Genomic DNA, 24,676 nt, shown 5'->3' with positions numbered 1-24,676 from the left:
TATTATGAAGGTCCCAATGCTTTTTGACCAAATTTGAAGTGGATATCATCAACCTGCTCTGGGAATGATGTCAAAGTGTCAAAGCAAACATTTTCTAATGCCAGAAGGTGGTGCTGTGACTGAGACTGCATATGTATGTGTTCAGACCAAGACTCTTACCAGACATGAAGTTTGGTACTGATGTATAACTGCACCAAAATCAGCACAATAAATTCAAATGGTGGACTTCCTGTTGGGTTGTAGCTCCAAGAGGCTTCAAGTCTCATCCAGCGAGACATGCCTCCTGAACGTTATACATCTAGGACAAAAATAATGCAGAGGCCTTTCATTTTTAAAGCGGTTATTTATTTCTCAGAGTTGTAAACAAGGAAAGACATGGTTCAAAGTAATACAGTGTGTGAGGATTATATTATATGGAAAATAAAGAAGTTTATTGACATGACTTGTTATTAATTATATTGTATGTATATTTTTTATTGGCAGAAATTATCTTCCATGCCGGGCACTCTGGGCTAGTAGTGCACAGTTTCCGACCGGAGTTATTTTGGTGATGTACCTTTGGTATCTGCCGTGTAGCAAAAGTCCTCCCCTGACCTGCTTCTAATTGGCTTAGCCCGATATCGCCGCCCTAGCTTTGACCAATCACAACCCTTCATGCCAAAACATGACCAATCAGAGGCTGAGGTGGGGGCAGACACCGCAGATTCAGCCGGTTTCACTCCCGCACAGTAGTGCACTGCTTATCCTCCCTCTTACAAGACTTTCCGAAAATGGATTGTGTAACCAGGACGTGGACTTGACAGGTTTGTTGGCATCAATGTCAGCGTGTGATCTGATGGTTTAACGTCGTATTTTAACTGCAGAGTTAACGATGGTGCCATTGAAACGAAGAAGAGTCACAGGGAACATTGGGGCTGACAGCAGTGGAGATCATCCACCAATCAAGTTCCCCCAGGTCTTTCTATTCCTGTTGGAAAGGAAAATGGGAGCCAGTCGCAGAGCTTTCCTGTGTCAGCTGGGTCGAAAGAAAGGATTTCGAGTCGAGGAATCGTTCAGGTGAGAATAGCAGGGAAATTGAAGTTCTTAAATCTGCTACAGAGGCTTATATGGAAAACATCATATCATAGAATCTTTCGAAATTAAACCTTGAATGTCAACATGTTTAGTAATATATCTGTAGCTTGTCATGTCCAACATACATGGAAGCTGAACTTTGTAAAGAATTATAAAGTATAAAAGTCATTTAATTCACAAGGGACAGGGCCAGACAGTCATTATTCATTCTAACAAAGCTATTATCCATTAAATGGTGCAATAAATGAAACTACCTGTACTCTCTGTAGAAACCTACTAACCTGAACGCTGAAAGCCCTGGACACAGATAAGCTCCCATTTTGGACGACAACTGACATATTCCTTAAAGTATTTAACAGATTCCACCCTCATTGTTGGACACATAATTACAGCTCTGGTTTAGAGTAGATTAGAGCAAAAATAAGTCATGTTCCCTGTAAAAACCTTTTCACATCATAGCTTTATAGTTTGACCTTTATATCTGTCTCTGGAGCAGGTCGTCCTCCATCATGTTTCTACAGTAGGCCAGGAAAGACGAGCAAAATACTGTCTCTGTAGAGGGCCTCTCACCTTTATTTATGCTTCTTAAAGGTTCTCATACATATCTGGACACAGAAGATGAAGGGAGGGGTATGCAGTTAGTTGTAATATGCAACTTCACCAGTAGATGCCTCTAAATCCTAAAACTTGAAATCAGAATTTGTTCCAAAAAACATACTTTCCTGCATTCTATTGTCAAATTTAAATCCTGCTCAGCTCACATTTCTATATTGGATCAGGTTGTGTCATAGTCTGTGGCCTCATCTTCCTGTGACCATCTTAATTCTAAATTGGAGAAGGATGATGGTGAAAACATCAGTTGAAACAATCAATACAACCTCCATATGTGTCGGACACAGGTTTATTCAACTTGAAATATTCTATTGACTTCCTAGACTGTTAAGCCTTGTATACAACTCATGGTTACTTTTATTATTATTATATTTTATTTACTGATGACTATTTAAGGTTTTGTTCCTTGAAATATCAGGAGAAAAAATTAAATTAAACTTACTGTGATAATAGAACAGATTAAATTGCTTTTTTGTTAATACTTGATCCACAAATTGATCAATGGACAAAAAATGTCAGCTTTATTGGGTATGTCTGTCCTGTTTAGCCTGTGCATTATATTATGTGTTGTGTTAAACATTGTTTCTTCACAGTCAAAGCATCACACATGTCATTTCTGAAAACAACTCTGGTGATGAGGTCAGGACGTGGCTGGACTCACAGCACACGGCTCAGGGCCGAGCTCCGCTTCACCTGCTTGACATCAGCTGGTTCACAGAGAGCATGCACGCAGGCCATCCTGTTCCAATCCTGGACAGACACAGGCTACAGGTACATTTCAGTCTACAACAAGATCACTGCTGCTTATCTGAGCCTTGTGTTTATTAAATCTCTCAGTGGAGGAAATCTTGGCTAATGTGTCAAACTTCTCAGAATAACACTTAGTATTCAAGTTTTTTAATATTTTCTTAACTATAACCTCTCTGCCAACCTCTATGGCAAGATATGGCTCTCTGCACATATGCATGTGGGTTTGTTTATTTGCTTGTTTGTTAGCAAGATAATGCAAAACCTAAGCAGAGATAACTACAAAAAGTGTGAAGAATAGCTAAGGGAATAACCCGTTATATTTACTAGAAAACTTTTTTTCACTTTCACGATTTTTTACATCTAAACTGGTTTCCCAGGGAATAATTCATGGATCTTGAGTGTGTGTAATTTGGTGCAGCCTGATTGAGATTTTAGGCCTTGGCAGCGGTATGTGAGGGACATTCTGCTTCTGTATTACATGTTTAGAAAAGTACCTGACAGTATAGTATAAACACTGGTGTCCTGTACGAAGTTAACTACTTATATACTAATTTCTCTTCTTTTAATTATTGCTCTTTCCCAATTTATAAATTAACTTGATAATTTTGTGATTTTGATAGTGAATAATGTAGGATTACTATTTCTTACTTGATGGGCTATCTGTAGTAATTCGTATAATACTACTACCACTACTACAATCACTTATAAACAAAATAATCCAAATTATTGTTATTGTTATAAATGTTCACGGCCCCTGTGAATAAAACAGCAACATCAAATGTTTTTTGCAATTTAAAAAAAAAAAAGTGTATGTGAATTATAGATAGTGTTTGAACTTATATATTAGAGGCAGTTAATCTGTCACAACTCAAACTGTTGAATGCGGATCTTGAACTGCACAACTCTTTAATCCCTGTATATTTTTCAGCAGCGGCAGGTTGATGACGCAGAGGTTGTAGTGTTCTCAGTGCCCAGCTACGCCTGTCACAGAAGAACCACTCCGGACGACAACAACAGCCTCCTCACCGTATGTCAAAAATCTCACATCATTTGTTACACCTTGAACCAACCCTGAAAGAAAAGAAATCACACAGTATAAATGCATTCTCGCTGTCAGGATGCTTTGTCCCTCCTGGCAGAAAACGCTGAGCTCAGTGACCAGGAAGGGCGAGGTGTTGCTTTTCGCCGGGCGGCCGCCGTGTTGAAGGCGCTTCCTAAACCGGTGACGTGTATGACGCAGCTCAGAGGGCTGCCCTGTCTCGGAGGACATTCACTGCGAGTCATCAAAGTGAGTGAAATCTACTTTTGGCTGTTTAATAAAAACATGTTAAGATGATCTAAGAATTTCCCGTCTCATTCTCCTTTCTTATAGGACATTTTGGATAATGGAGCATCTAGTGAGGTGGAATCTATGAAACACTGTAAGCGGTATAAAGCTCGAAAGGTTTGTGGACTTTTTTGCTCATAAAGTTTCGGCAGCAATGTTTATATTTCATGATCTACCACAGTGGTTTACAGCCTCGAAGGGACCCCGAGTTGAAAAGACATAAAGTTCCTTCTCCTGAAAAGTTGTAAATGCCACCCCTCATTTCCTCATAACCAGGTTTCACTTGCTACTAACAGTTGTTATCTCTCCTAGCATATAAATCAGGGGAATATAGTGATCTGCCGTCTGTCCCTTTAGTCCACGCATCTGTTTTCATTCCTTTTCATCAATCTTCACAGTTCAATTAATCAGCTAGTGAAGTGGAGTCTTATATTTTGGGTTTCATGAGGGACATATTATGTCTGCAGGTAACTGTGAAATCATCAAATCATCTGTTATTTAGGTTTCTGTTATGAGCATATGTGATCTCCTGAGGACCAAGATATCACATTCCCCTCCATACAGCTAGTAGGGACCTTGTATTTCCAGGAACTGTTTGAGTGATCAGCATCTAATGATCCTCACTTCATTATAAGGGTCCACAAGCCTAAATGTCTGGGGACCATTAACATAAAGTACAAAACAGTACAGTACCAAATTACATGTACTCAGTCACTTAATCATAGCGTGGCATGCCAGTAAACTTAAGTTGTGTAATTTAAAAGTAAGTAAATATAAAGAATTCAATAAATCTTATTGGTTATCCACATTAAGATACGTGTGTAGGCTCACATAATATTATTAAATGTTGAATATATTTACTGTCTCTCACTTCAATCGTTTGTGTATCATCTCCATTGTGTGAAGCTATTTGGAGACTGCTGCTGCCTTCAACTGATTTCTGAAGTTAACGCTAAAAATGTATTTCAGGTTTTAACAGGTGTTTTTGGAGTCGGAGCTAAAACAGCAGACCGATGGATCCGAGATGGGATACACACTCTTCACCAGTTACGGGATTCAGGACACTCCCTCAATCGAACCCAACAAGCGGGTGTGTGTCTTGGCACTTGTGTGTACATTTGTACTTTATTGAGTCTAGATTCTGTCTGAATGAACACCTTGTTTTCTGTCAGGTGTGGAGCACTATGACGACCTCAATCTGCCGGTCTCTAAGGCGGAGGCTGACGCTGTTGAAGAGATTGTGGCAAAAGCCGTCGTTTCTGTGTTACCAGGAGCCCAGATTACTCTGACAGGAGGATTCAGGAGGTAAAAGGGCAAACACTATCAATCAAATCAATCAATTACATTTTATTTGTATAGCCCATATTCACAAATCACAATTCGTCTCATAGGGCTTTAACATGGTGTGACATCCTCTGTCCTTAAGCCTCAGCAAGAGTAAGGAAAAACTACTAAAAAACCTTTTAACAGGGTAAAAATACATAGAAACCTCAGAGAGAGCCACATGTGAGGGATCCCTCTCCCAGGACAGACAGACGTGCAATAGATGCCACGTGTAGGAAAACATCATAAGGATTTAAGTTTTTAGCAGCATTGATGAGGGTAAACATTTCGAAGGATAACTTCAATACTATATGTCAAGCAGTCCTGCTGCAATCATAGCCTATGGTCAGAAACCAGCAAAATCATGATCCGCCATCCAGATCGGATCCACTATAGTCCATAGTCATTGTCAACTGCCGCTTATTAGGATCCATTATCAGCCGCCGACCTCTGTCGTGGTCCACCACCATTATATGATGCCAACGCGACACAGGATCCGCCATTACCACTACGATCAGCCCGCACGGTATAGAATCCGCCATACTGGATCCACCGTTGCCACCTCTGATGCACGATCCACAAATCGTAATCCATGGTGCGGCCACAGCGGGCCCGATCTGCGGGCGATAAAGCAAAGGGACTCTGGGAAGGGGGATAGGGTTGGAGAAGAGGGATGAGAAGCTGGAAAGAGAAGCTTTGGGGGTCATGTGTCATAAATTCCCTTTGCGTCTTAGCGTCATCAGGGGTTTTTGCCTTGTAATAGATACAGGCCGAACTTGGGGGTACACTTAGGCTCAAGGTAAATCTGACTGGCTACTGGTTTGTATGATAGTACGATTAAACCATGTGGCTCACTCAGTAGATAAGCCATCAATACCTTTATGCCATTTTAAACTAAACGCTTCCTATTTTAGAAAATGGAACGAGTTACATTCTGGCGCACTAATTAGCTTTTACTATAAGCTTTATCAAAAAGGAAGGTTTTTAGCTAACTCTTAAACGAACAGATGGTGTCTGCCTCCCGAACTGAAAGTGGTAGATTATTCCACAGCAGAGGGTCTTGATGGCTAAAAGCTCTGGCTCCTACTCTGTTTTTAGAGACTTTAGGGATGACAAGTAGGCCTGAATTCTGGGAGCGGAGTGCTCTAGTGGGTTGATAAGGTACTACAGCTCTTTAAGGTAAAAAGGTGCTATATTATTAAGGGCCTTGAAGGTGAGGAGGAGAATTTTAAATTCTATTCTAGATTTAACTAGAAGCGAGTGTAGCAGGCAGTGTGACAGATGACATCTTCATAAAAAGACTGAGGACAGGGCCTTCATACCGAGCTGCTACACATATGTGCTTATCAGGAAATCCAACTATATAAAAGAATAGAATAAAAGAAGGCACAGGTGGAAAGAAACTACACACTAACTCCAAACCACCAAAGTACGCTGCTTTCCGACGTGCACTGAACTTGGGAGGGGCTGTGTGTCCAAGTGAGAGCCTACAGACTTTCTATAGTGTTTACACAGTATAGTAAAAACACAGCAGCAGATCCTCCACAGGATTCACCTTGGTTGGTGAAGCTTGTGGTGATAAGGGCCGATGCCAGTGTCGATGTGCTGTAAACGGGAACAAGTGATCTCCACAGCAGGAAGAATATGTTACGTCCTGCATTCTACCTGCTGCAGCACCCCTCACTTGAACCGAGGGGATAATCTGTGCTGTTGTTCATGTGACATCGGACATTCTCAAGAGGTCATTATTTAACTTTCAATGCAATTTTGATCAGGTCAGTTTCAGTGTCTTTTTGACCTGGTGAAGATCTGATGAGGTCTGAAACATTGTCCACTAACTAAACTAATCTATAATTATTGGTTTGTGGTAAGTGTGCAGGCTTTACTCTATCAATCAATGCAGATTAACAGTCAACATTGACCAGCTGTCAGTTGTGTCTAACTATTGTCACCTGCAGAGGGTCTATACAACAAAAAACAGCCAATATTATCTAATGAAAAGAAAACACAAGACATCTTCCTCTAGAAGATTCAGATAAAGGTAAATGCGACGCATTGATTTACATAGAGTTGTTAGATGGTAGGTTTGCCTGGTTCCAGCAGTAAACTCCTGTTCATTTACCCATGGGTATATATGTTTCCATGCACTTGTTTTTTTCAATGTGTGTTTGGAATCTTTGGGAAATTGAGGAAAATAAAACTCAAAATATCAGTAAAGCTTGTTTAAGCTTGACTGAGGTGAGAAGTTGGTTTATCACTAAAAGGAAAATGTGAAGGAGAAAGACTCAGATCAAGAACTTCACTAACAGTGGGTGGAAGCTAAAATTTATAGTTTCAAAATCACTTACTATCTTCTACTTATAATAAATGCACATTTTGATAATAGTATAATAATGGATAAAGTCTTCAACTGGCAACTTCACAGTTCTAAAGCTGAAATTAACACTGGTGGCCATCACGTTAACCTACAGCATCGTTACACTCTCCAGAAGAGTCCTGACTCTCTACTGTTGCAGTTTCAATGAAATGTTTCCACTGACTCCTTTTTTTTAGAGGAAAACTGACGGGTCATGATGTTGACTTCCTCATAACCCACCCAGAGGAAGGCAGGGAGGAGGGACTGATGTCTAAAGTGGTGTCCTGGCTGGAGTCGCATGTAAAGTCCCTCAGCCTCTTGCCTTCGTACGTCCAGCGTTAGGCCTCTCTGTCTTTTTCTACCTGAGTACTTTTCCGTCTCTCCAGGGTTTCCTGCTCTACCAGAAAACAACGAGAAACTCTTACCTGGAGTCGAAGGACGGCCCTGCTCGAATTGCCTCCAACATGGACCGCTTTGAGAGGTGTTTCTCCATCTTCAAACTGGCCAAGGAGGAGAAACGGGAAACAAAACAGCCAGAGACACAAAGAGAAACTGGATTACAGAATGTAGTAGAGGGCCCCTGCAGTGTTGGAGGCCACACGCAGATACAAGTTGAGGACTCGATTCTGCAGACGGATCATACTTCACAGAGTCAGATTCACGCCGGCGAACAGAGATCCTGTGAAGATGGAGGACTAAAACCTGCAGGACACAAGCCATGGAGAGCTGTGAGAGTGGACCTGGTGGTTTCTCCTTTCAGCCAGTTTGCTTTTGCTCTGCTCGGCTGGACGGGATCCAAGGTGACCGTTTAATAGCTTCAGACGTTTCTAACTGTACGACTGCTGCCTTTCTCTTTCTAAATGTTTTAACTGACCTGCAGTTGTTTGAGAGAGAGCTGCGACGTTGGGCTGGACAGGAAAAGGCCATGTCTCTAAACAGCCATGCCCTATATGACAACACACAGGTATATAAACGTCTTCCCACTCCTATTTTTGAGCCGATCTGTTGTACTACTTTTAAATCAAGAGCTATGTGAAGTCAATAAATCAGTCTGATGTTTTGCGTTCATTATTATCCTTTCTGTTCTCCCTCTTTCTCACAGAAGAGGTATCTTAAAGCCACATCAGAGGAAGAGATATTTGCTCATCTCGGCCTAGAGTTCATTCCTCCGTCAGAGAGAAACGCCTGAGGGGACCTGAGGAGAATCTGCAGTTGGAGGGCCAAGCAGGTACCATGTGAGGAATATCACCTGGAGAAGGAAAGGTTAACGTAGCCTTCAGATGGTGTGGAAGAGCGGGGGGGGGGGGGGGGGGTAAATCAGATGCCAGAACACTGTACGTTTGTTGTACTATGAGGCGGAATTTTACAGCAGTTATTGTGTCTCGTTGCCATGTTCACTCCTCTCATTGACTCCGTTCAGACCTGGCTCTGATTATATGTATATATAAATGATTAATAAACTCAGCCTTAAAGGCCCCATCACAAAAAAATGCATATTCCCAGATTGCATCCTGCATCCCTTTGTTAAGTCTCCAGTGCTGCTCATTGTGGGGACTGTTGTATTTTCTCTACAAACTAAAGGGCTCGACCTCATTTTGTAATGAGAAGGCTCTTTTGTCTAATTGGACTACACAGTATACAGTATTGGACTTTTAATATAATCGATTCTTTATTTTTGCCATGGACTTTTGTGTAAAGCACTTTGTTACCTTGTTCAAATAAGTGATATACAAATACAGTTATTATTATTAATTGTTTATTAATCCCTTGTTATAAATCCAGCATCAGAACTTCTTTACATCTTAATCTCTCATGACTCATGTCCACTCAGGGTGGGCGTTTACTCATCTTGCATCCAATGACTGTCTGCAATTTTCCACTCCTTTATCTCTAAATTCTGTCAGTGAGCAACCAGCTCACGGAGAACTCTGCTGTCCAACTCATCAGGTAAATCTTTAGGTGGTAGTGAGAGGTACTCAAAACAGAGAACATGTTTCCCATTACGACGTTCTGTGAGAAGCTACTGCTTTTTGTGACATGATTGGTCTCTACAGCTCTATTGGCGACTGTAGAGACCAATCAGTGACTTCCACAATTCCCTCCATAGCTGTGCGTTTTCTACTGAACATACAGTAATATGAAGAAGCATCAGCTCTGACTTCTGTTTCACTGGGATATTTAAAGGATTGTCAGGAAATCCTGTGAAAAGACCACAAATGTGAACCTCAAGGTGGCGCTAGAATAAAAGTAAGAGGAAGTGTTAAAGAATCAACCTGTGGGAACCATCAATGTTTCTATGTTATGGACTGACTCTCCATCCATCCTGGCCAGGACTATACTGATCTGAGGAATTTATCTTTAATTTGCTTAAGCTCTGATTAGTTCCAATTCCTTAAACCACAGAAACCACCTGATCTTTTATTCACAGATATAGAGTGACGGGATTAAATTTGTCATTGTGCACCGGTTAACAAAAGAGGAGCATGGCAAGAGCACAGTAATGTAATGAAAGAAGAAGGCTTGGTACAAAAGGTTAACTTGACAAAACGCACTTTAAAAACGTGTTATATTTGATTTCACGTTTGTTTCCTCCCTCGTGTTTCTTTACAATCTATCGCCTCACGCACAGCAGGGCATGTTCTACTATATGTTGCTTTGTGCCCATGTCAAAAGAACAAGAGTGAAAATGCACGTTCACACCATTTATACAGTCTAGGGTTCACACCTGTGCTTCAGTGACCTGTATTCTATAACGTCCTCGTCAGCTTATCTGTTCCAGTCACTGAAAATAGAACCACACAGCTGTGCAGAGCAGAGACACCTTGTGCAACCTCAGTGAGCGAAGCATTCACTAAAGTACAGGATGAAGTACTAGTTCACAGGAGAATACTGCACTTTTTTTACCTTACGTCATCTATTTATGACAGCTACAGGGATGTTTCGGATTAGAGTAACATAAAAAAAATTGAATGAGCTTATAAAATGTTTAAATCAAACCAGACTGGGGTCTAGTTGGGGCCTGTTGGCATGATTCAGATTTGTTTAACTGTATTGTTTACTTTTTACATGCTCACATTGTAGCTTTTAATCAAAGTTTTCTAGGTTCAAATGGGTCAAATTGTCTAATATTCACTAAACGAATCCAAAGTTCAAAATCTGTCGATACATTTCTGTGATAGAACTTAGCTTTTTCTCCTTTGCTCTGCCCTATATCTTCTCATGACCCCAGTGGCTCCGTTCAGACCTGGTATCAACATCTGTCCTGACTCCTGAGTGATCTCATCACAAGTGGACAGCTCTAAGTTCAGGTGTGATCCCATCAGTGACACCACACTCAGAGCTCTTCAGGGATGTCCATATTCTTTTAAGCAGTGGGCACATTAATGCGAACGTGACATTGAAGGACCGCCTACTCAGCTGATGTCTTCTGATGGTCTGCATTTATATTTTGCAATGCTCTAGTTTTGTAAACCCTTTTCCATCCATCCATTGCCACACATTCATGCAGTGCCAGGCAGCACTTTCTCTATCACATATCACTCAGACACTGTCAGGAGCGATTTGTGATTCAGTATTTTGGCCCCTTGGGGGGAGACAGGGTTCGAACAGCATATCGCATGCAGCATATTGATCCACTCAGCTCATCATGGCTCCACACTCTCTATCTCTTGGATCAGAACAGCATATGACGTTTGCATATAGAGCTGATAAGGGAGTTGAATATCAGGTATGAGCAGGGCTGAGGACTGGCCTGGTGATACATTTGTGCCCTACTGACTAAACCAGCTAACTGTGTATAAGGTGGTTAGAACTATAAAAAGCTTACTTGATTAAGAGCCCTGGTAGCAAAATGTAAAAATATTCATTTATAAGTATAAAAGACATTTAAGTATCATCAATAAAAGTATTTCTTCAGTTAAATGAGAGAGAGAATTCTTCAGCTACATTTTATTGTTGTACCTTGTCCATGTAGAGATACTTAAACTGCTTTATATTTAGTTGGAAAGTGGTGTCCAGTGGTTTCTAACCAAGGGGTTGGGACCGGCCATAGGGTCACCAGATAAATCTGACATGATTAATGGGAGAAGAACGAAGAACAACATTTCTGAAAAACACACTTTATTGGACTATTCTCAGGTTTTGCTTTATTTTGTGAAGATATGATTTGACTTCTGTCATAAAATCATATCTTCACAAAATAAATTTCCTTCGAAATGCAGTAGAGTGGAAGTATAAAATTGCATCAAATGAAATACTCAGGTAAATTACTAAATTGGAACATTAGACAAATGTATTACTGTATATAAAAAGGAATTGAAATCAATATAAAATGTAGTTAAAAGCAGCTTTAACAGTAAAATTATTCAGAAGTACTGACGACTCAGTAATCACAATCTGGTCCGTTTTACTTTCTTAAATACTTTTACTTTGATACTGTGCCGAGAATAGTTCTATAATTTTGCTCTAATACGGTTCTGACTGCAGGACTTCTTATGAATTATTTTGAAGACTGTTATATTGGTGTGTGAGTGCTTCCTTACATGTATTTGTTTGACTTGTGTTAAATCCTGCTCAAATAATGTAGATAATCCCTCTGATACATTCTTGCCCTGTTTGTTTTAAATAACAGTGATCGTCATTTAGAGTCGTGGCCTGTTAGGGGCTCCAGATACATTTCCCGTGTGTGTGTGTGTGTGTTAAGTGATGTGTGAACTCAGAGGCGTTTCCTTCACCTCTTCCTAACAGCCTCATTAACCTCTAAATACCAGTTTAGGATCAAAGACTGTGTTGGTGCCCACACCTCCCTCTCCTCTCATCTCCACTCTGTGACATGTGCACACATTGCAAATAATATATACACTGAAGAACAGAATATAGATTTTTTCAAATGTTGAACAGTCAACCTTTATGAACCATGTGTTGAGTCTGTGGTTTGAACAAACGTAGCTGGAAGAGAAAATTACTTATTTTAAGTGTGTAAATCACCATTGACACGTCTCTGCTTTTGACACCGTATGTGTGAAGCAAAAGTTTCTGGGGGACAAGAAGACAGGAGAGCAACGTCGTGCTGCAAGGAGACCTCAAGTCTGGCCCCTGTGAGAACAGAGAGGAAATAGGATGTAGTTTGTGCGTAAATGTAAATTGTTTCAAGTGGGGATGCAGGACCTGATCCCATCTGCTTTTTCTTAAAGAATAGAACGGAAAACATTCTACACATCTCTTCCTCTAACCAAACCAGAGTTCATTTACCCACACAAAGAAAAGCCAAGAGTGATACTGAAAAGAGTAAGTGACGTAAGAGACAAATAAGCAGTATGGGAACCATGTTTGCAAGTAAAAGTCCTGCATTCAACACAGCAGGGGATCCCCTCCTGGATTCCCCGGGAGTAGGGGGGCAGGTTGATGACGCTTCTAACATGTAACAGATGCAAAAAAAGATATATATATACAAATATCCTGTTGAAAAGGCGATGATACACACATTGAAGACACTGACGAAGATGAAAAGAGAGTTTTAGTTGATAACAGGCGACACCGAGAGTCGGTGTGTTAAAAAAAAAAAAATCACATTATCTCCGGAGTAAATACGTCACTTCCTGGCTCCGCCTGCCGCACCCGGCAGCTCCACCTTTCGCCTGAATAATGTGGAGGATTTGATGCTGTCGTGAACACGTCTGTGCAGAGAACCTCCCGCTGCGTTGTGCCTGCGTGAAAGGCCAACTGCGGGTAAAGTCTGAAAATGTTTTTTGATAAATATGTTTGTTTAATTTTCCTCATAATCTATATTTTCCTCCACATAAGAAATCACCTCTGTCCTCACTAACACGCCTGACAATGCATATCACACAATCACCCAAAAACACTGCTAGATTAGAGTAGCTAGTAAGCTTTTTTCTCTGTGTGTGAACCTGAAGGGTCAGATTTTTAATGTTGCTTTTCTCTTGGTTTACGTCATCCAACAGACTGTCGACATGTTCCTTCTTCTGTTGTAGTTCAGTCTTTGTGAGTTTCAATTTGTCTTTTTCCTCTTTTATATCTTGCTCATTTTGTAATAGTTCACATGTTTTTGGTTTTCAGATCTCTTCAGATTCAAGACCAGTTTTTCCTGGTCCATCTTCTCAGACAGTCTTTCCAGATCTTCTCTCCACTCATACAGTTCTGCTTTCAGTTTCAAGAGATCTTTCTTTTCCGACAAGATCTCTACCTTCAGTTGGTTTTCCATGTCTTGCCTCTAGAAGACAATTTCTGACATCAGACTCTTCAATCCTTCTCTTTCTCTCACGAGCATTTCATTGCAGCTCTTCATATTGATTTTATGTACACCCAGAGCCTCTTGCTTTTCCTCTAGAATACTGAACAGTTTGAGGATGTCTTCCTTGTTTTGTTCCAATCTGATTATTTTGTGGTTCATGTCTTGACTCATCCTGGCATCAAGCTCTTGATGTCTTATTCTCAGGGATTCACAAATCAGACATATAAAGCAATATGACATCATCACCAAACACAAACATTCCCTCATGTACTGTAAGTCAGCCGTCAATTTACATTTTAGGTTCCTGTTCAGTGTCATTTAGTTATGCTTGTATAAGGACTGTAAAAGTAAGAATGGCTATTCACCAGCACCTGCAGTAAAATGTATGAACCCTCAGGTGTCTATCTGCCTCCAGCATTTAGAGAGAAATTTAAATGTCACAGTGTTAAAACATGCCTCCCCTCCATCACTCCATCCCACCATCTTCCCCCATTTGATAAGGGGAGTCGCAGCGCCTGCTCTTCCACCGGGACCAGTCCCACTGGCCCCTTCAAAGCCCAGGGAGCCTTTGATGAGGTTGATAGGGATCAATAGGACAGGGGAAGAGACCTTAACTGACTGTGTTACAGACGGGGCGGGCAACTGCTGGAGACTGCCGGCAATGGAGATCAATGATTATTAGGCGTCATCACCGCCTTGATCTGCATAGAGGAATCCACTCAGCATCAGACTCTCTCTTGGTTGAGGTTGTTTAAGGTTTTAAGTGATTTGTTTGCTTTATGTAAAAAAAAAATTATATCCAGGGGAATAAAACACTAATCCATCAAACGTTCTGCAGTTTGGTTGAGTTTGACTATTCCCACGATCATTTCAACTCCATTGAATAGACCTCAAGCCTGCTGTTCATTTTGAGAATGTATTTTTTAGGATAAATTGAGGTGTCCAGGGATGTTTATTACTTAATTATTTTTTATAATGAAAAAATAGATTCATTAAGATTCAAGATTCTGATTCAATTCCTTAGTGTATCTAAAAATGAAGACAGTGAGACCGAAGGAGATATTGGCTACTATATAGCAGCGATCTGATCACTGCATCCCAGTGTGTTGGGACATGTGTCTCCCTCCGGTCTAATGACAGTGCCTGGAGGGGCGGTGTTGTTAGGTGTGTTTGTGTCCATAACAGAGCAGCAAACAGGCCCATTAGAGATGAAAGAGTCTGAATGGAGCCAATCAAAGACGAAGCCAGCAGGAGACCATTACCCCACAGACAGCAGCAGGCTAGGACTGGGGCCGAGGAGGATGATTGACCTCTTCTTCATGGATAAGGAGAGTTTACACACACACACACACACACACACACACACACACACACACACACACACACACACAAACGCACACATATATCAAGATTGACCTAGAATGTCCACGTGTGTTTCTTTCAGATAAACCTGGCATGACCTGTGTTTGAGTATGTAAGACCAGGGCATTACAAAAATAAACAAATCCAGACAGCTGAGTCTTTGCAGAGACCCTTGGTTCAGCAAATTTGCAGAAAATCTTTTAAAATAATAAAACTAAAAACTAGCAATAGCCTTCATTAACGTGCCACCCAGTCACCAAGATAAAAACAACTCCTTATTATGAAATTGTGTTTATAGAAACATTTGCCCAAACATCCTAATTGCCTAATCAAGTCATTTTATTGAAGTTTTGGATACTGGACCTTTACAGATCACTTCCACGCCCGGGTGATAGTACTTTTACTTACTTTTACCTTACTGATTCATCCACCACTGCAGAGAAGTAATGTCTGAACGCAGAAAGAGCAGTGGATCCTTTTCACTTCAAACGAAGCACAAGAGCCAAGAGTGAACAAACAGCCGACATTACAACATCTACAACAAGTGTTGATCCGAGGACAGAAGAGAAAGACACAAACAGTAACACACAGAAGAAGAAGAAACACACAACAGTGAGTTGATTGGTACAGTTAAAAGTTCAAAGAGGTCCTGATCATTTTGTTTTCTCTCCTTCACCTCGATCGCTGCCCCTCCGTCTGTGTCTGTGTGTTGTATAACGGGGCGGATGGGTATCAGTGTCGGCCTGCTCCACCTCGTCATCTCCATCCTGATCTGGGACTTGCAGGACTGCAGCTCTTTGATGTGAGGACATAGACGCAGACGAGAGGCTGGGAGACGGGAGGAAAACCCTTAGACAGTCTCTGTCTGTACCTCGAATATTTTATCATCTCACATATCTTGTGTATGAAAAATCTTCACTTGTAAAGTGACAGTAGCTTCTAACTTCTACAAGTATTTGCCCGTGGAGTACATTTAAAGGATAGTACTCGTTTACAAATATTTTCCTACCATCAAACATTACTTATTCCACTCAGGATTTGCCAAAAAACTGTGTCGGAAATATACAGATAAGTACAAGTATCAATACAACACAAGTAAAGGTTCTCCACTGACATGAAATTGTGGAAGTAGAAATAGGCAAGGTTGTCAGCAAAAATCACCTTAGTTTCAAAACAATGAGTTCTTTGAAATACTGTATGTTATAAACAGAATACTATTATTGTTTTTTATGTATGCAGCTGGTTTTACTGTTGTTGGTCAAAAAAATGCATTGTTGTGGGTTAGATATACAAAGTAACCAAAAATGAACATATTCAAGTAAACTACAGTACTTGAATAAATGTACTTTTTTACTTGGTGTAATGTTGCTATGGATTCACAGACTCGTGGGAATAATGTGCAATATAATAGGACATGGAGATAAAAGTACCAGTACATCAATACTTTTTTATAAGTAAAAGTACAAAGACATGGTCAGCATTTAACGCAGGAAGAGGGTGATGTTACATATCTTTTCTTATGTTTCTGTCATAATTACAGGAGCATTTTATTGTACATGAGCCCAGTCTGTGATGAATGTGGGAAGTTGCATGAGAGTTGTCATGCTCTGCGCTCAGCCCCTACTGGGGAGGTCTTTACGCACCATAAAGACAATATGAAGTAGGTTTTATGGTGGCGGCCGTGTCCCGTCTCATGTTGGGTGTGTAGGTATCAAAGCACCGGGCGCCTTTGAAGTAGCCCAGTATCCATAATGAGCTGTTAGAGCGCCGCGGCTCTCTTCTCCAACTGCAGCGCACAGACAGCGCGTCTGGAGGCGCGGAGATAGTCCTGCGCAGCCACGGATCCGCTCTCTCTGAGCGTCCCGAGCACCTCTCATTATCTTATCAATGAAGGGGAGAGAGGGGTCGTGTCTGACCCGATTAATCCTTTAAAGCCTCAATGCGTTTGGCCGAAGCACCTTTGAGACACAAAACAGCGCCGGCCTGCCTGCGCCCTTACCTCCTCTGTCCTCGGAGGAGACAGTCGCGGCTCCATCACTCAGCTGATGTTATGAGCCAATTCACAGGGGGATCATCATCTTCAGCTCGTTATCAAGCTCTTTAACATGATCCACAAACACCCACACACCCAACCACCATCACACACACAGTGGTGGCACTAAAATGAGACAACTAGTTAAGATGATGTGTGGAAGTCACGGCCAGAGGTGAAAAATATGTGTTTTTTAGCTTTATGCCCCTTGATACTTCGCACATGAATAGACATCACAACATGTTTAATAATAATCCAATGCTGTACCAGCAAAAAGGGACATTTGACTAACCTCAAATTTCCACTGCATTTATGAATCTGGACTTAAACTTTTAATGGAGTATTTTCCCATTTGGTATCACTGCTTTTACTTAGAAGAGCTAGGTACTTCCTCCACCGATGGTTTAAAGAAATCTTGGGATATTGTGTTGGATTTCTACTTATGTTCTACAATCATTTCAACATTTCAGACTACTCCACCATCTGAATCTTGGCATGTTTTTTAAACAACAAGGTAGGCCGATTTAAAGAGACTAAAGTAATTAAGTACTTGAATTGTAATTTATGATGCTTTTAGCTACTCCAATTTCACGTTTCCCAAGAAAACATAATACTTTCCCCCAGAACATTCCAGCTGCAGACAAGACACTATGTCACAGGCTAGCGAATAACCAATAACTGTTGAGATAACCATTGCTATACCAATAATAATAATCCATTAGTATAATATATGACAATTTAACATGGACAGATACCATTGTGGTATCATAAGAAGTATTTTTACTTTTGCAATGTACAATGATCGTTTACTTATTTTGAAAAGAGGATGTTTACTTAGAAATGAGTGTTTCAAATTGTAGTGTTTCCTTAATTTACTATAGGAGCTGAATTTCGACACATTTCACAGAGCATACAGCTCTGTGAAGTATTCCCTGTGTTTATTTTTGAGTTATAACATCTTAATTACTTTATGATATTACTGCTGCAACTTATTTTTAATCCTTTACAGTAGAAAATACTTTAGTAGCTATTATTCATCTTAAAGTCATCCAAGGATCACTCCATCCAAATGCAAATCAGTCTCAGTTACAACAGAGATCACACAACCTTGAAACCCATCATTGTTAAAGCTCAACTGATATCCCGTCCCAGCAGACGGTCTTTAATCTGGGGATCATCCAGGATTATTGTGTTTCCATGATATTAAGCCACTCACAGCTCATTATGTTGGTCATAGGCTCAAATGAGTCTTTTCTGATTGAGGTTTGTATTTTTAGAGTAACTATGGCCCCTAAATGTGTGATGAGCAGTTTAGCATTGAGTGGAGATTTGAAGAATCTGATTAATGTCTGCTTGGAAAGCGACAAGAGTCTCGGCTGCGACTATATTATTTTCTTATCAATTTGTCTGCAGAAAATGCTGTAACATCCTCAGTACAGATTTCAGAAAACAAAAGCGTTTTTTTTAACTGCTCCTGACATATATAATCAGCTTTCTTTCTAAATACATTCGATTTACTACAGAAAACAATTTTGCATTTTAGAAGCTGCTCGTCTTTATTGAAAAGAAAGACGATTGCTTTTCTATCGATTTATTTATTGGTTCAGCTTTAAATATACAACATTTTTATCCTAAAATACTATAGCTGTCACATAAAAGTGAGGTATATTTTTCTAATGTAGAGAAGATGACGTATAAAATAGCGAAACATGGAAATATGCACAAACAACAAAGAAACCTTGGAGCCATACTCAATATTGGTGCTTTAAAAATTCAGCTCATTAAGTTATACAATATATTTCCAATGCTTCTCACTGCAGTACAAGTATACATTAATATGAGAAAGTAAGTTCTTTAGATTAAGTAGTAGTTCTGTTGTACACTGCATACTTGCATTTACAGTGTGGATGTAGAGATGCAGACAATTTGGGGGTGAGGTGTGTCTATTATCTGTTTTTGGAGGCAGGAAGGAGGGCGTGTGTTTTTGTGTGCTGTTGTGTGTGTGTGTGTTTGTGTATGTTGTGGAGGGGGGGCTCCCAGACTTACTGGAGCCATGCTGTAACAGCCTCATTGAGACTGAATGAGACATCTTAATTACTCCAGTTGTGAAAACTAAAGGAGGGGAGGGTGGGAGGGAAGTGAGGATGCATGCTTTGATCTTTGGGGCTGAGAGAGTTTGAGATGAGGTGGGATGTCCCCTATAAGTACAGACAGGCTGCCAGGAAGAGGCAACTACAACTCCTTTGCCACCAGCACTGACCGACCATCCTGAGATCCTTCCCTGCACTCTGGACAGAAACTACACTTCAGATTTTGCAATTTAAAACAAAGGAAATACGTTTTTTTGCTTCCATTAGAAGAAGAAAGAAACAAATCTTCAGCACTCTGCAGCAATGAGAGGACATTTCTCCATCGAGTGGATGGCCCAGAGCAGCAAGTCAGCAGGATCAGACGCTGTCCCGACCCCCGGAACCACAGCCTGCGGGACAAATTCTGAGAGTCTGCCAGGTTTTTACTGCAGACAAAAGTCAGAAAATGTACCTGAGCAACAGGAAGAGAGCAGGAGTCAGAACCGGGATGCGTACAGCCTGAGCACACCCCAGCACCAAACCTCTCACAGCAATCAAGGTAAATTCACTTCATCAAAATTCCTTTTAATACGCTAGAAGTGTTGAGCCTTTTCCACTTACAAAAACTCAACTTTCCAATGCTGAATTGTAGAGTTAAATAACTTAAGTTATTAGTAAAAGTAAAAAATTACAAAATATTTATTTTTACGGCTTTAATGTGTAGTACAGCTAAATAATTATCCGTGAACTGTAGTTAGAGGATTCATTTTAGGATTAAATACATTTATATGACATGACTAGAATACAAGTTTTCTGCGTAAATTTGTAGTGTTAAACAAATAACGAATATTGTTAAGTGCAGAGGGGCTTTAAATTGTAACGTTTTTTAGTAGTGGCCTTAAGCTGTCACTGACGGAATGTACCTACATTTACTCAATTACACAGGTAACTGTGGGTATTGAAGATTACATTACGTTTGTATGTTTTTCCACAAGATGAAGAGTTGAACTTTTTTTTTAAATAGCTAAAATTAACGTTTGTTGAATTCTTCTTTCCAGTCACAGAGGCCAGTTTCAGCAGTGGGACAGAGGAGGAGACCTCCGGGTATGAGAGTGAAGGGTGTCACTCCCTCTCCCCCTCGGCCATTCCTGACTGTGTGTCCACCTCACCGCTTTCCCCCCCGTCGGGCCGGAAACCCCGCACGGCCTTCACGTCGGAGCAGATCAGCAGCCTGGAGCGGGCCTTCAAGAGGAACGCTTACCTGGGAACGCAGGACAAGGCCGAGCTCTGCAAGAAGCTCAACCTGTCTGACAAACAGGTAACGAGCCTCAGTGTGTCACTAATATGACTCCAGTGTTTGAGTTATCAGCAGCTATCACTGTGGATACTGAGGCCATGACCTCTAGATTTTATGCCGACTCTAGTGTCGTTACATGCAATCTCATTAAATGTTATGAATTCCAAGACAAATAGCAATTGGATACGTTTTAATGAATTAGTATTTAAATGTGTTTATTTCCCAGGAATATGACAAACTGCTTAATTTTTCACAATATTCTTTGGTGTAAACTTTTCCTCATGAGACTTTCCTCTTCTTTCTGCACCTTAGATCAGAAACTGGTTTCAGAACAGACGCATGAAGCTGAAGAGGACTGTGCAGGACGCCCTTGCTCACGCCTGCCAGGCAAACATTGCCTCCCAGTTCATGCATTATCCTGAGCTGCAGTCCTACAGGCCGGGACCCTACCCTAGATACCACTCAGCAGCAGCAGCGCAGGAGGCCCCGGCTGCTGCCTCCTTCGTCCATCCACACAGTCTGCAGTACAGCCCCCGCCTGTCCAGTGTTCCCACACGGCCCCTGGACTCCTACCAGTACAGCAGCCTCCCGGGGGTCATGATGCCCTCTGCCTCGACTCAACTCATGGGCTCCTACCCGGCTTATCCTCAGTACTACTAACACTGGCTGTCCAAAGAAGATGAACCTGAGAAACTGCTGTAATCTTACCTCAAACTAAATAAGATTTTATTGGCTTTACATTTTGAACAAATTATGTTCTCATTATCCTATTAGGATCGACACCAACATAAATTAATGAAACAGATCCCAAACATGGCTGTGAAGCTAACATCTTAATCATGAATCAAACCGGGTAGTGTGCAATAATGTGATATATGTGTGTACCTCTGCTTGTATAGTTTGCAAATATTTAAATTTTAATCTATGAAGTGTTTTTATCAGATTGTCACTGTGAAATGACACTGCTTAAAAAAAAGAGTTATTCAAACTGAACAGGCCATCTGATGTTTATTTTCTTTTATTAAAATTTCAACAGAACTTCACACCGATATTTGATCAAACAATAATATACATACTCATAATACTGACACTCATAGGAGCCACCCTGTTCACTTTCAATACCACAAGTTTAGTTTGCTGCCAACATTTCTGTACTTTCAATTATGGTACTACTTTCTTAATCTTATTTGAGAAGAAATATTTCTACTTCTGCTATTTACTTACTGAAGTAGAGGATCTGAGTTCCTCTTCCACCATGTATGTTTTCTGCATCTAGACAGATTTTTACAGAAAGAGAAAACTCTTTGTCTGCACCAGCCTGAGGGCTGCAGAGGGTCAAACCTGAAAAAGAGCAGCAAAGAAAAGATAATAATTCAAATTAGCTTTCAGGAATTTCTTCATCTGTCTTTCCTGAAACATACAATTCTTACACAGACTCACACTCTTCTTGATTTCTTGATTATACAACGTAAATAAATGTGGCTATGATAATCAGTTTGAGGAGGATAATCAGAAACTGATAATCCTCCTTTGAAACAGGAGTTACAAAATTATATAGGGAGATATACATGAATAGGTAAATTAATCAAATTAATGAGTTAAATGAATTATGAATTTGTTTTTATTTTTTAATAAATACAGTACAGTACAGTTTAGAACAGTTCAGAACAGTACAGTTCAGTACAGTTTAGAACAGTTCATGGCAGGACGGTACTGTACAGAACGGTACAGAGCAGGACAGGACCGTACAGTGAAGGCCATAGTGTCCTTGGGCCAGCTACTGAAACCAAGGTTGCCCCTTCTCATAGAAAAAGTACATCACACTGTAGGACAGTACAGCACACTAGACTACAGGGTAGGACTTTACAGTGGGCTCCACCACAAGACATAAAAACGTGAAATAAACAGCTGCAATGTTTAGGGTGTAGAGTGAATGTTGTAAGTGTGGTTTCATCTCTGAACTAACAGGTGCTGCTCACACAGTCCGACTCAGCTGGGGGGGGAAGCATAGAGAGGAACATCAACCTCAAAGCTCACCTGAGCCGCTAGTAGAACTATACCGCCATCTGTAAACAGAATTGGGTAATGCAATAATAGATAGATAGATAGATAGATAGATAGATAGATAGATAGATAGATAGATAGATGTGCTTTATTTATCCCAATTTGGGAAATAGTTGTGTCACAGCAGCATAACAAGGGCATTGTACATAGAGCAAAGAACTAAAGACTTAAAAAGAAATGACAAAAGAGACAAGCTTGCAATGGTTGTTGAAAAATGCAGAATATTTGATAGAAAAGTAAAGTTATGAAAATGACTAAAATAAATACACATTAATATAAGAGGTACAGTAATATATGAATATGAATGATGAATACTCTACACGTGGTCAACGTTGCCACTGTTACTCTTTAAAGTCAGTAATGGGAGAAATTTTTATAGTTTTCACCTCATTAAAAGCAGCTGATTCGTACTGTAAAAATAACTAATTTCATTAAAATTATGAAGTAAGGGCTGAAGTATCATCATGTGTTTATATTTATAAAATACAGGGTTTTTATTACCTATATATAAGGTTCAAACTGTATTTTAATGTTGCAGCTGGTAAAGATTAGGCAAACCTTAATGACTTAACATCCTTTATTGTATAATAATAATGTTTTGCCGGTGCATAACTTTTGCTGATAAATTTAAATCAAACAGCTCAAGTACATGTTCATAATAATTGTATTTCAACAGAGTGCTTGATTGAATGTGCTTCTAGAAGTTGGTGTTTGGGAACTGAATTATCATGTGTCCCATTGCCAATAGAGTTTATGACATGTTACAATACAGGACAGGTGTGCCATCAGACCAAAGCACTCATGTGAAGATGCATTAACATCGTCAAGGAAATACAAGGATACAACCAGTTCATTTAAAGTTGGAGCTCTGAGCATTAAATAGTACTGTCACTTCAAATGGTTAATGGTTGAACTTTTCTCTGTTGAAACGTTGAACAGAGAAACATGTGAGACAACACAAGTGAGACTACACAATAAAGCATTAATTATAACCTTAAGTGGATAAACTGGACTTATTTAACATTACCTGGCAGAAGCCACGCCCGTATGGACTTCATTAGCTAAACTTAGGGCACGGATTAGTTAAACTCAAGGGAAAGAATTAGTTAAATCAAGGTAACGATTTGTTAGACCGAAGGAACGGTTTGTTAAACTGCAACAGATTTGTTTTCTTATTCACCTGATACCAGGGGGTTCCCTACACTAGCTGCAAAACCAAATAGAACATGTTTATAGTGAGAGTTCACAGGCAATATATTAGGAAATGTGCAGAAATATTGCTGAGTGGGGACAAGACCGAAATAAGTGAGGGATAACTTCTGGAACCAGTTGACAAAAGGAGGATTCCTCGACATCAATGTCTTTTTTATATCTCTAATGAAAAAGTTTGGAGGGATAAAAATGATGAATCAAAAAGTCACCTCCTTGATCTTCAATTAGATATTTAGAGGGACGGCACCATAGTTGCTTCCAGTCCAGCTATGTAATATGAATGAATAATATGTGTGAGGTAAACTGTCTTTGATAAATTAAAGACCAAGAAAGGAGCATTTGTTTCAAAATGTTTGATCACGTTAAAAGACTAATTTGGGAATAAAATTCAGGATCGATGTCGGATCTCTAAAAAACTGTTTAACCCAATTCATTTTGAAATTGTTGTTAAGGGTTGGAAAATCAAGACAGTTTAGGCCACTATGTTCATAAGAGACAGATTAAGACTGGCTACAGAATATGATGTATTTCCCTTTTCCACACAGAATTAAAAGAATCATATTATCAATGGTTTGTTTGTTGACATCAATAAATCAGGCTGCTGAAGTAAGTTAGGATTTGTCCTTTAGACACAGATTCAATGCTTTATTGCCACAAAAAAACGGAAAATACAGAATAAAAACAGTAAACAGTAAAAACTAGAACAAATAAAAAACACACTAAAATACAATTACATTCACAACGGAGAATAAAAAAAAAGAGTTCAACAACAATGACGCATACGGAACCTCAATCTGAACCAATGGCTCATGAGAGATGATACATGTGGGTGTGGTTGACAAAAGCTGACGGGCCAATGATCAGGCCGTAACTTTGTTAACTCGTGAAAGTGGCAAAAGGTTGGACCAATCAAGACGCTCCGCGGAGTGCGCTGATAGAGAGCAT

At 40.1% G+C, this 24,676-nt stretch overlaps 2 protein-coding genes across 5 annotated transcripts; both read left to right on the top strand.

Moving 5' to 3' along the window:
- The first annotated feature begins 573 nt into the window (after positions 1-573).
- polm (polymerase (DNA directed), mu) lies at positions 574-15,025 on the top strand. 4 transcript variants are annotated; one of them, XR_009924747.1, is made up of 13 exons: positions 576-1,056; positions 2,280-2,457; positions 3,365-3,463; positions 3,554-3,724; positions 3,809-3,880; positions 4,733-4,853; positions 4,936-5,068; positions 7,640-7,742; positions 7,829-8,242; positions 8,323-8,406; positions 8,545-8,670; positions 10,672-10,750; positions 13,521-15,025. XR_009924747.1 is itself a non-coding variant. In XM_062413155.1 (12 exons), the coding sequence occupies exons 1-11, from the start codon at positions 872-874 to the stop codon at positions 8,629-8,631; spliced, it is 1,644 nt and encodes a 547-aa protein (XP_062269139.1). In that variant the 5' UTR covers positions 574-871; the 3' UTR covers positions 8,632-8,670; positions 10,672-13,378. The 4 variants fall into 4 exon arrangements, 3 of the variants coding, with proteins under 3 accessions (XP_062269139.1, XP_062269137.1, XP_062269138.1); XM_062413155.1 differs by lacking the exon at positions 13,521-15,025 and having other exon boundaries at positions 574-1,056; positions 3,368-3,463; positions 10,672-13,378; XM_062413153.1 differs by lacking the exon at positions 13,521-15,025 and having other exon boundaries at positions 10,672-13,376.
- A 4,457-nt stretch (positions 15,026-19,482) lies between these two features.
- On the top strand, positions 19,483-21,249 carry ved (ventrally expressed dharma/bozozok antagonist). The gene is made up of 3 exons (XM_062412244.1): positions 19,483-19,717; positions 20,217-20,476; positions 20,768-21,249. Exons 1-3 carry the CDS (start codon positions 19,483-19,485, stop codon positions 21,113-21,115), a joined length of 843 nt encoding a protein of 280 aa, XP_062268228.1. The 3' UTR covers positions 21,116-21,249.
- Positions 21,250-24,676: the final 3,427 nt, after the last annotated feature.

Source organism: Platichthys flesus, chromosome 19 (assembly GCF_949316205.1).
Source record: "Platichthys flesus chromosome 19, fPlaFle2.1, whole genome shotgun sequence".
NCBI lineage: Eukaryota > Metazoa > Chordata > Actinopteri > Pleuronectiformes > Pleuronectidae > Platichthys > Platichthys flesus.
The sequence above is the reverse complement of the archived record's forward strand: the minus strand, read 5'-3'. Positions and strand labels throughout refer to the sequence as shown.